This window comes from Centruroides vittatus, unplaced genomic scaffold, assembly GCF_030686945.1.
Source record: "Centruroides vittatus isolate TY-2023 unplaced genomic scaffold, ASM3068694v2 scaffold_386, whole genome shotgun sequence".
NCBI classification, from domain to species: Eukaryota; Metazoa; Arthropoda; class Arachnida; order Scorpiones; family Buthidae; genus Centruroides; species Centruroides vittatus.
The window spans coordinates 1,489,335-1,502,056 of NW_027122706.1; the positions used below are offsets into that span (position 1 = coordinate 1,489,335).

The window sequence follows — 12,722 nt, forward strand, 5'->3', positions numbered from 1 at the left end:
ACATAGTTTGAACGTTTGCGATAATTTCTGAATTAATGTTTATAATGTGTCGTGGATCAAGTAACAAGTTTTAATAGTCGATATTTAATAAACAATACTGTTTATAATGATTTTTATTACTTAGATTCGAATAATTTTCATAAAAAATTTTATGCAGTACTAATAAAATCCCATTTGATACATTTGAAAGTATAGCAGGTTTGTTAAATTAAAAATTGAATACTAATGTGACAAAAGAATTTTTACAGATAGAACTATCAAATTTTGCAAAACCTGGAGAACCATTTACTATTCAACACTAACAGATAAATATAAAGACGAATACGACTGTTCTGGTAATGATTCAAAATCAGGCGAAAAAGAAAATGTTAAAAGTACAATTTTTACAAGTTTTATACGTTATGCAGTGTTTACTTTTTATACTTTAGCATACGCTAATATATTTTTAGCGTATAAATTTTTTTAACTATATCATCCATTCGGATATGTTGCGAAAGATCATTTTCAATACAGCGGAATCTGCCAATGTGACCACCTCTGTAACATGACAACCTTCCCATAATGACCAATTTTATTTGATTTGAAATTTATTCAATAGATTTTAGGGATACTTTTTCTGTGTAGTGACCACCTGTTTATTGTGTAATGTGACCACTGTTAGATCTATTTTCCTGAAACGTAATCTGTTAAAGTGACCATTTTACAGAAAAAGTTTGTGCGGTTGTGCGGTTTTTGGGCTAATGGTGACTCACATGGTATCTCTGAAATCTGTTTTTATATGCTTTTTTGGGCTAAAATCTAACTTTGTGAGCACAAGTGATTATAAATTTTGGTTTCTTTTGCGCTGAATTTTATAATTATTTAAACTATTAAAATCTCATATGTCTGGCAATCATGGTTAAGCAGAATTTTGAAAACTCCATTCTTTTCTACTGTATTGAAAGTTTCTCTCTTATTTGTCACAACATAAGCATATTCTGTAGTTTTGCATGTTTTATTCATTAATGACAGCATCTAAAATCTGTTCATCTACAGCTCCAAGTCCTCAATTCTGGTTCCAACAAAGCCTTAGAGTGCTTTCTCTGAAAGAAAAAGTTGAGGTTATGAAGTTTTTGAACTCAATAAAAATAGTCAGCAAAAAAGCAGCAGCGTAGTTCGGGATAATTAAAACTTGTTAGCCACATTCACAAATGCAAGGCAGAATACCTCGAACCGTTATGAAGACTGCGAAAACGGAGAGTGTTTCAGAAAAGTGAGAAAGACAGCAAATTTTGAGATAAATGCTGCTATTCTGAAATGGTTTCAGCGAATGCACGGCATGAATGCTCGTATGTCTGGTCCAAAGCTATAGGAAGTAGCCTTCACATTTGCACAGAAACTTCATATTCAGAACTTTAATGTGTCAAACAGCTCGCTCAAATCATTTAAGCAAAGACGCCATTTCAAAGGAGGTACTGTGGAGGATCAATGATATAGATGATATAACAGTGGAAATTAATGCAATTAATGTGTAAACTGTTATATAAAACCACGGCTGTCAACATTAATAGAAAAAAGTTCATAAAACCTACAAAACAATGTGTCATAGAATTTACTTGATACAATGTATGTATTCTCCATGTAGTGACCATTTATTTTGGTTTCAAGGGTGGTAACCTTAAGCAGGTTCCATTGTATATTTCAAATAGATCTCATAATAATTTAAGTCATTTTATGTCATTTGAAAGCATTTATGTTTATGTTATCAGGAAAGGATACATTGATGAGAATAGAAAATGAAGCAGTTGTGGATGTAATGAACAAAAATAGTACAATATAGTAGTTTATTAAAACGTACGTTAATGTGACGTGTTTTAATTATATTAATGTTATATTTTTATATTTATTGCATTATAATTTTGAAATTTGTCTTATAGGCAACGAGCTAGAATATATTACGTAAAATGGCTTTAGCGACGCCATGTTTAAAGAAAATTGAATATAAGTTCACCATTTTCCTTTTAGTCAAGAAGCGTGCCATTTGTGTTGTGTAAAAGTGTGCAAAGGAAAAGTTTTAACCGTGAACTGAGATGGCGCAAATCAAAATGACCCTACTTAGATTTTTAAATTTTAAAAGTAAATAACAAGACTTCTTGTTATTTACTTTTAAAATTTGTGAATAAATGACAAACAACAAGATTGTAAATAACAAGAAGTTTTGTTATTTACAATCTTGTTGTTTGTCATTTATTCACAAGTTGAAGCCAAAATTTTCACAAACTACATCTATAATAAAAATAATAGAACATTACTTATATTCTGCAAAATAAAAAACATAAAAAAACACTGTCCAAAAAAAATCAACAACGTACTGCATATGGTACCCTTTTAATAGTGAGGGACGAGCATAGTCGTCCAAGGCGATCGTGTGGCAGTGGTGAGGGACGACTATACTCGCTAAATTCTTTTGGGGGTATCGCCAAAAACTAGCCAAAAACTACCGCGAAAAAAATTCACATAAAAAATAAATTATGTAACAATAAGAAAAGACTTTTCGTTACTAGACAAAACTGTTTACAAAATCTTTTTCCGAAACGGTAATGAGAAAAAACGTTTGAAAATTTCTCGCATTTCTTCTCCACAATTAAGTGGTAGCCCCACACCTGACTGTTCTACTGTTGAAAGGGTACGGATCAGACTGACTTGAGTACACTTTTGTTTTAATTCTTTCCACCCTGTGGAAAAAGGGTCTCTTGTTAGCAGGCCCGTTATGGGTTCAGCCAGGCCCACAATGGGGTGGCCGGGTGGTGAGGGACGGGGCCCGACATATCCGGTCGGACTACTTCCCAAAAAATACCTGGCGATTTTTTCAACCTGTCCGGATTCGATCCCGGGTCCTCAGAACGGTAGGTTGCCATCTTAATTAACCGCTCGGCCATCCGGCCGTCAACCTGAGTGTACTAAAAATAAACAATCACATGGCTGAGAGTAAAGCCCTTCAAGACCTGGCTCGTACTTAGATTATAAAAATATTATTACAGTATATTGAGACTTAGGTACTACACTTACCATTTTAAACTCTGATCTTGCCTTCTTTATAATAATTAAATAAAATCTAAAAAAATAGCTATATTCGAGATGAAAATCTAGATTTATATCACTTATCTAATTGCCTAAATCTCAAATCTAGGAGCAAACAAAGCAATCTAGATTTAGATGAGAAAAATGGATTTTAAAGTGACAATATTATCTAACACGTGGTACAGATTTCAATTGTTTTTACTAAAGTAAAATGGCAGTCGATAGTACCTGTCATTGCCACCAAAAGCGGTGTATCTAAGGTCACAACCACTCTATGTAGTATATTCTAGCTCGTTGCTTGTAGGTATGAATTTTTTAAAATTGCTATGGGCCAAATTTTCTGTCCAGTCGGACCCTGGAAGAATACCACGACAGCAATGGACTAATTGTATAAAACGGCCCAGTTACAGAATCGCAGCTGAAAATCTTACTATTCTAGTTTCCTACCAAAGGAAAAAGTGTAAGGAGTATTTAATTTGTAACGAGCAATTATTTATTGTGACATCGCCACAATGACGGGCTGCAATTTTTAATCATATTTTAATTTTAAAAAATAAGTTTTCCGTATCTCGTCTCAATTTTCATCTAACACCGTTCTCGAGATTAACAAAGGACGACTTGACAAACGACTGTGGCAATGTATGGGTCTCTACAATTTGAAAATTGAAGTTCAATTACACTTTTAATTTAAATAAATCAAACAGAAATAAATATTCATATATTGTTCTACTTTTTAAAAGTAGAACAATATATGAAGGGCTCTTTTTGCCCTGTAGACAATAAGGAAGTCTTTTTCCATACCCCACGAGGGGTATGGAAAAAGACTTCCTTATTGCCTACAGGGCAAAAAATCCAAGAATTTTTGGGGGATTCGTCCTGGATATGTCTCTCACCACTCAGCTGACTCATAATAAAGTTTGGTAAAAAAAAAAAAAAAAAAAAAAAAAAAAGGTTCTCTTAGTGTCCATAAAACGAAGAACTAAAAATGAAAAAAATATATATATATATAAATAGTATTCCGTTCCCGAGGACATTAAGAAAATCTTCATACCTATCATATGTTTCCATATATTCCTAAATTCATTGATGAAATAGTCACTGTGGAGCAAAGATAAAACTACAATGAATATCAAGTAATATTAAATTAAGAATGGTATTTTAATAACAAAAAAAAAAAAAAAAAACGCTGAATAAACTTGGCTGACCACAACACACTTATTCTCGTTTTATAAATTTTGAATATGGTAGCATTATTTGTTTATTTTATTTCTTTAACACTCCGCCCTGTAGGTAACAAGAAAACTTTTTTTATGTAGTTATGGGTATTTCATTACGGGTTCAGCCAGGCCCGCAATGAGGCGCCCGACATATCCAAGATTGATCGCCCATGAAAAATTTTTTGGAATTTTCCGACCTGTTTGGATTTGATCCTGGATTCCCAGAGAGGTCGGCTGCACCTTTACCGCTCAGTAATCTGTAACGTTTACGTTTTGTAAAATCAAAGAAAACAGATGTAAATTAAACCAAAAAGCAAAGATAAAAGAGATAAGATACTTTAAGACACTATTCAATACGTTGTTAATATGTATACTGACATTTAGTTTAAATACCATTTTCAACTGAAAAGAAGAACCATGGCAAAAATTTATAACTATTTCTAAGTGTTATATAAAAGTTAGAACTTTAACCGCACAATTTTCATGGTTGTCTCTCTTCATATTACTCACCAGTAAGCACCAGCTTTTCAAGTTTGTGAGTTCGATGCGGCACCGGTTACATTTTGAATGAAATCACAGTAGCGTAGCGAGGGGGATGCAAGGGGGTGTATCATGCACCGGGCGCCACTCTCAGAGGGGCGCCCAAATGGTCTCCAAGACAAACTATATGTGTTTCTGGAAAGGGGAGAGGGGCGCCAATAAAGTGTCGGGCGCCAGTTATGTTCGCTACGCCACTGTGAAATCAATCGAAGAATTTGAACAGTGCTAGTATATCATTGAATTCGCAGAAGAATTTAAGGACACAGACTTCGGCTAAACTTGCAATGTAGATAGCCAAATAGCTGGGAAGGGACTAAAACTAGTTCAATTCAACCATAAAAATTTCTTAACCTATCCGGATTCCCGAGTATCCAGATAGATGTTTTACTACCCGGACTATCCTGTCATCCGAATCATATTTCCTTTATATATTCATCCAATAGGCTCATCTTTTATTTCGAAAATTACCCTTTTTGCTGAAAATGATTATCATACAGTAGATTTATAAATATCTAAGTTAAAATAAAAATTCTGGTTTTTAAGTTATTGAGTTAGATGTTCTTTACATATTAACCAGCATTCAGCAATCGTCCATTAAATATAATTTATTTTTATCTTTACAGACAATTTTATAAAAGAAGCAACGATATAAAGTTTACAAGTCGAATTATTGCAAGTATGGAATATAAAAAAATTTATAGACTATAATTTTTTACAATACGACCATATTTAAAAATTATTATATTTTTATTCTAGAGATCTGGCAACGTTTAATCCTAATAAACTCTATTTTTAGCTGGCAACGTTGATAATCTGTCAGGTGGTTGTGTGCATGGCGTAGTGAGAGCTACGGATCGACGATAGAAGTACAAGTGTAATTTATATTTTAGAGAATTAAACATGTGAAGTTTTATTAAATCGAAACAAACGAGAAAGATGAGCGAAAGTAGACCTGAGAAATCAGTGAAAATAGATAAACAAAAGAGAATCTTTAAAATAATAGTGATCGGCGATTCTAATGTTGGAAAAACTTGTTTAACTTTCAGATTTTGTGGAGGAAAATTTCCAAATAAAACAGAAGCTACCATTGGAGTAGACTTCAGAGAACGATTGTTAGAAGTGGATGGAGAACAAATTAGAGTATGTTTTTTAATATTACGTCATTCTTTATAGTTTAATGAAACAATATAACTATAAAAGCAGCAATTATTTACGTAATTTATAATTATATAATTATAAACATTTATTATCTCGTATTTAATGTTTGAAGTGTTAATGTATACAACTTAATTTAATAATGTTTCTATTAAATCGTGATTTAAATTTTGAGAAGTTAATTCATATAAATGTGTCCACAAAATTTTTATATACTAATTGTTTTCTTAATGTAATAGATACTAAATAATTGCTTTAAATTGTTATTGATCATGATTATTCAAGGCTATTGCTTTGCAATCTATGGAACTAATGTAAATATCGATAATAACTAGACAAAAATAATAATCTGAAGCAGTTTTTAGCTTAAATTTTTTAATTTTTTAATAATTTTTTTTTTGTTTCTTTGAATTAAATTCATCTTAATTAAAAATAGCGAGTTGTGGCTGAAGTTTTCGTCTTTAAAACATAAACGTCAAGACGTTTTAGAGATGAAAACTTCGGCCGCAACCTTGCTAATAATTATTCAAAAGTAAGACTGAAGAACATCTGTTAGATTTTTATTTTCTATTCTCAGAATAGAATAGTTTTGCTAACTGTGAATATTCATATAGTATTACGGATTAGACTTCAAAATTTCACTTTGAGAAAACAATTTTGTTCTGACAAATGTGATACCAATTCATAGTTTATTATTACAAATTATACATTATGATAATTTTCTGATATTTTTTCTGATCTCAATATTGAAAAAAGTTCTTAATACAGTAGTTTTTCAGTCTGTTGAGTAAGCAGAGGTAACCTTTATCTTGAACCTCGAGATAAAGTTCATCTCTGCTGTGAAACTTATGTTCGTGGGGTGTAAAAAAGGAAAATGTGAAGACACTTAATTCATTTTAGTGTTTCTATTTTTTGTGAAGTTTTAAATTTAGTTTTTTCTACATTTTTCTATAATTATTTTTTGTAGTTGTGCTGTGATTTGATTTCACAAATATAATGGTCCCAACATATGTAAATAAGTTTTTTCTAAAGTTAAGTCTAGTTTGTATATTATTTGAGACTAGAAAAGAGAATAAGCCATTTCAGTAAAATTGCTATGGGCAACACCGGATTATTCATGGTATTATGTATTATTATTTCCATTGATTATTTCCTTTCTCTTTGGTTTGGAGAAAACATAATATATAAAGCCTAGAAAGTGCAAATAACTGTTCACATATTGTTAAATTATGGAAACAGATTTTAAACTGACGTGAGAGTTCTGTAAACATATGCATATTTCTCTTTAATTCATTTGAAGTACAAAAAAAAAGGTTGCATCCATTTTTTCCTCAAAGTTTGAATAAGCATTTGAATACTAAATATTTCTGGAATAAATAAATTTTAAGGATAAATTTTATAGATTCTTTCTTTCATAGATTCTTAATAGATTCTTAACAGATTCTTTCTTTCATAGATTTCTTTAATAGATTCTTAGTCTTTCAAAATATTAAAGTATAAAAAAAAATCAATAAAATTTTATCTGTTGAAGATTTTATTCACTGGCTATAACAAAGATGTTAGTTGAGATGGCAAATCTAGATTATTATTATTTTTTTTTTGTGTGTGTGTGTGTGTATTTTTAAATGGTATTTTGTGTTATGTCATTTAACAGTATGTTGCAACATTTAAGAATGAGAGCTCATTGAAGTGATAGATTCAAAAAATTTATAATGAAAATAGCAAGTTATTTGTGATCATTGGTAATGTTAAATTATAGTAGGAAAAACAATCTGTTTGGGGAACTACCATTGTATTTAACCAACTTGTGGTTGCTGAATTATGACAGGAGAAAATATTTGAGATAAAAAAAAATGAAAAAGTTTTCATTAAGTTCTATTGAAATATTGTAATTATATATTAATAATTTTCAACAATTAATGCATTAAAAATCTGATGAATCAAGCATTATTAGGAAGCATTAGTGTTTGGAGTAGCAAGCAACTTGTGCTAGTTTAAAGTTTGTGAAATTAATTAAATCATTAATTACTAATGATTTGTTTGTTTGTGCAAAGAAAGCACCAGAAGGAAATGTGATATCAAGTGAAAAAAATATATTTTATTTTACAAAAAAAACTTGTTAATGGTTCAAAGCAGTTTACAGTTTTAGTATTATTTTGTACATCCACTTTGAAATTGTTTTCTTTATTTTTGAATATAATCAGTAAAGTCCTTGTGGACTAGTGATTACTGTCTCTAGATAAAAACAATTACACTATATATGTAAAAGAAAATAATAATAAGTGGAAGCAAATAAATAAAATTTTTAAAATTAATTATTTGTTTATACTGTATTGATAAAAATAGCATTATTATAACCAATGCTTTTTTAAAATTATTTCTAAGCTTATATCTAGAAGAAACATTTTTTTTGGAGAAAATATAGCACTAATTGATTTATTATATAATAAATATGTTAATCTTCTCAGATAAGTAGACAATATTATTAAACAAAACTAATTCAATAGAGATAAAATCAAAAGAATTGAGTTAATCAAGCTGCTATAATCATTGGTTTAAGGAATTTAATAAAAACTGTAGCCCTAAAATTTCAATAAATGTATCTGATATGTCACTAAGTGTCTTTTTAGCAAGTGCAAATGTGTGCATGGAAAATGCTTATAATAGTATGAATTTACTTTGTAGTTTTTGAGAAATTCAATGTTATAATATAATTTAAAACTAATTTTTACCTAGTTCCAATTTTCTTTCATATTGTTTGTATGAATTGACACATTTAGTAGTAAATGTACAGTACTTGTAATATCAAAACATTAAATCATTGAGAGAGAAAAATTTTTAGCTTGTTTTAAATATATTTTGTCCTTTGTAGTTAGTTAGAAATCAAGAATAGCCTTCTATAGAAATTTTTTATTTAGTCTTTCTTATTTCAAAAGCAAATGTAAAGTTATTTCTTTTTAAATTTTTCTTGTGAAAATTATTTTTGAAATTTTGTTGCAAATTTGACATTCATATAAGCATTATTATTATTAATATTTAAACTTAATAATAAAATATTGACCTGATGGTTTTTTAAGAGAACTTTTTCAAATAAGAGAGACTAGATAAAAATAAAATGCATGCTGAAAATAGAAGAGCAGGACAAGGAAGGGAAAAAATTACTCCATATGTCATATTAAAAAAATCATATTCATGTTTTTTCTTTTCCTTTTAGAAAAGAAGCCAAGGCTAGCATCTGTACAGTTATATTATAAATTATGCATTATAACCTATACTATTACTCCAGTTAGTGTATTATGATGCAAATACTATTGCTGAGATACTGCTTTTCTGCATTCATTACGAATACAAATTCCTTTTAATAGAAAAAACAGAAGAGCCATTAGTCTTTTTCTCCATATTCTTTGTTTTTTAACGTGTAACTTTTTCTATACATCACACCATTGAGAATATTTTCATTTAACTTATAATTTGATAAAAATTTAATATGATATTTCAATGTTTGAAACTATAAATTCCTTTATAAAAATTATAAGGAAAATTTGCTACTGAATGAATTTTTAGAATGCATAATACAATCTTTATTTGAAGGTTGTGTTATTCATCTTTCAGTTTTATTGTTTGTTAAAGAGTATGCTATAGTTGCTATGATAAAAATTTATTAATATTTTTAATCTGTTCTTTAATATATTTAAATCAAAAAATTTTTATTATAAAACTATTTTATAGTTGCAGCTATGGGATACTGCTGGCCAAGAAAGATTTCGAATGAGTATGGTTCAACATTATTATCGCAATGTACATGCTGTAGTATTTGTGTATGATGTTACAAAAATGTCTTCTTTTGAAAGTCTTCCACATTGGATTGAAGAATGTAACCATTATCAAATGACATCAGAAATACCAAGAATCTTGGTGGGTAATAAATGTGACTGTAAAGACAAAATAGCTGTTAGTACAAATATGGCACAGAAATTTGCTGATATGCATAACATGCCCTTATTTGAAACATCAGCAAAGGATGAAAGTGAAACAGATCATGTTGAAGCAATTTTCTTAACGCTTGCACATAAGTTAAAGAATGCAAAACCTATGATGCAGCCTATTCTGCAACGGCAGCTTACGGATGAAAACAGACGATCTAGAGTTATCACAGTACGATCAAAAGAAAACAGTACATCAAGTAAATATACTTCTCTAGAAAATGATTCAGAATCATTGTGTGCATGTTAATTGTGAAAGATGTAAATATTTAGATGTCTGAAATATCTGTGTTTAAGAAAATTATTGGTATTCTAAATGTATTTATTATCTGTCATTTTGAAGGTATGTAATACATGTCAAATAATTCTAATATAAAATAAATATTTCAGTTTAATTAAGAAACACAAAATGTGAATATTAATTTTAATAAATTGCAGTATATTTCTGTAAAATTCATAAAAATATATTTACTTTTTATCACTAAATTTTCAGATAAATAATAGTTTCTGTTGTTGATAGAATGGTGTTCAGTTATTCCATTACCTTATTTTATGAAATAAATGAACATTGCCATTCTCTCAATCTGTATAAAATAAATCATATTTATTCCAACAGTACTTTTTATATGCATTTCTAATAACTTGCATAATAAAATAGTTCAAACAGCATTATTAGAAAGATTTGAATCCTGAGAATTGGCTCAATTGAACTAATAAACTTATGATTGAACTTTTAGAAAATATTTATAATTATATATAACAATACTCAAGTTGATTTGGTGGACCAAGAATTTTTTCTCAATTTGCTAGGAACCATATTTTTGTCATGTTATGCAGGCACTCTGACACTCAAACACAATGAATTATTGTCCACATAACAGTATCTTCATATCTACATTTGCATATACTGCGGGAAAAAAATAATACAAAATAATAACAATTTTGCAGACTGAATTTTTTTTTTTATCTTATAAAATCCATGATAAACAAAATTATACTGCTTTGTGCTTCTTAAGAACTTCAATAAAATTCTTAGATTTAGATACTTTTTGACTTCTATTCAACATTAAAAAAAGGTTATTGAAATATAATATAAAAAGAATGACAGAGTGTAAATTGAAAAATTAAAAAAATAATTTAAATGAAAAACTACAATATAATATAAGATGATATAATTTTTAATCTACTCATCTTTACATATGATGATTAAGGTAAGATTTTATATGACATTTTCTGTCATGGAAAAAAAATAGAAACTGTGGCTAATCAAAAATTTGTTACAAATAGTCTATTTCAGGAGTAAGATGGCAAAGCCATTCCTAGTAAAGCTATAATTTTTATATATTGAATATTATTATTATTATTCTGTGAATCAATGCTGAATTCAAGAAAGGATAAAAACATTGTTACTTTTTAAAATTTTTAATTTCTATAAAGCGGTGGTACCCAAAATTTTTTGATTCTTCGCACCCTTGCCAAGTGCAGATTTTCCCAAGGCCCTATGTCAAATTCTAACATTATAAAAATTTTATATCATCCCCCTGTGAGGAAGCTGCAGCAAACTAGGGTACCGTGGCACACACTTTAAGAACTGCTGCTATTAAGCATATAAAGCAGTATAATTTTATATTAACAAAATTAATAAAAGCAGCTTTCTTCAACTTTATTTCTGCATATCTCGGTTTGTTTTTGGTTTATCCTTCAAACTTTAGTAATACTATTTTTGCAGTGATTATAGCTGTTTAAACATTTAAAAACTAACATGCAACTTCTGTAAATGTTGAATTAGTAATTTCATAGTAAGTTTGATCATCATTGCTCAGTTATTTTTAAAATACAATTTATAATATTCATCTAAGTTGACTTCTATTACATATTTTTTCAGATACTTTCAATTTAAATGGATTCTAAAATAGCCAAAATTGTTTATTATTATTATTATTATTTTAGAATATATTAATTTTGACTATATACAAAGTTGTTTATAAATTTTTACAAGTTTTTATAGATAAATTCTTAAACATACTTTTGACTTAATTGAATTAAATTAAGTATAAATCCAGTTAATATAAAATAAATTAACATTCTGTTCTTTTGAAACAAAGACTCTGCTTTTAAGAAATCAAAAATATTTAGTATGAATTATTAACAAATCAAACATTAGCAATAGAGAAAAATAAAAATCTTTATCCGCATTCATTATTTAACATTTTTGAAATGAATTATCATCAGTCATGTAAATACATCTTAAACTGATAAGAAAAAACACCAAGCAAATCAAATATTCAAATTTTCTAATTATACAAATTTACTGTATCAACATTTAAAATAAGTAGACCCCCTATAACGCGGGTTCATATAACACAGATTTGTATAACATGGTGAAAAAATTGCAATCGTATTCATATAACATGCTAAAAGAGACTTGTATAACACGGTAAAATGTCATTGTCGACTCGTGTCACGACAGGATTGGTCGAATCTGGACCAATAGTGGATATTGTACAAACCGTTGAGTTTAAACGAGCACTGGACCTACTAAAAAACATTAATTATTCAATGGCTATAAAAATTATATTTTTATTAATGATGTCTCCAAAGTTAAGTGATTTTTCTGTGAAAAATTCGTTGATCAAGAAACACGCATCTGCTGTTCAACGAGCTGCTCCGAGACGAAAACAAGCTTAAGCAATGGTGTGGTCGAACAGTGCACACTTAGTAAGTAATCCTGTTTATAGCATAGTTTATATGGATTATTCCCAAAAAA

General features: G+C 28.9%; 1 protein-coding gene across 1 annotated transcript; it reads left to right on the forward strand.

Annotated features, from left to right (window-relative positions):
- Positions 1-5,632: 5,632 nt before the first annotated feature.
- Positions 5,633-10,365, forward strand: LOC136988735 (putative Ras-related protein Rab-33). The gene is made up of 2 exons (XM_067286696.1): positions 5,633-5,957; positions 9,702-10,365. The coding sequence occupies exons 1-2, from the start codon at positions 5,754-5,756 to the stop codon at positions 10,203-10,205; spliced, it is 708 nt and encodes a 235-aa protein (XP_067142797.1). The 5' UTR covers positions 5,633-5,753; the 3' UTR covers positions 10,206-10,365.
- Positions 10,366-12,722: the final 2,357 nt, after the last annotated feature.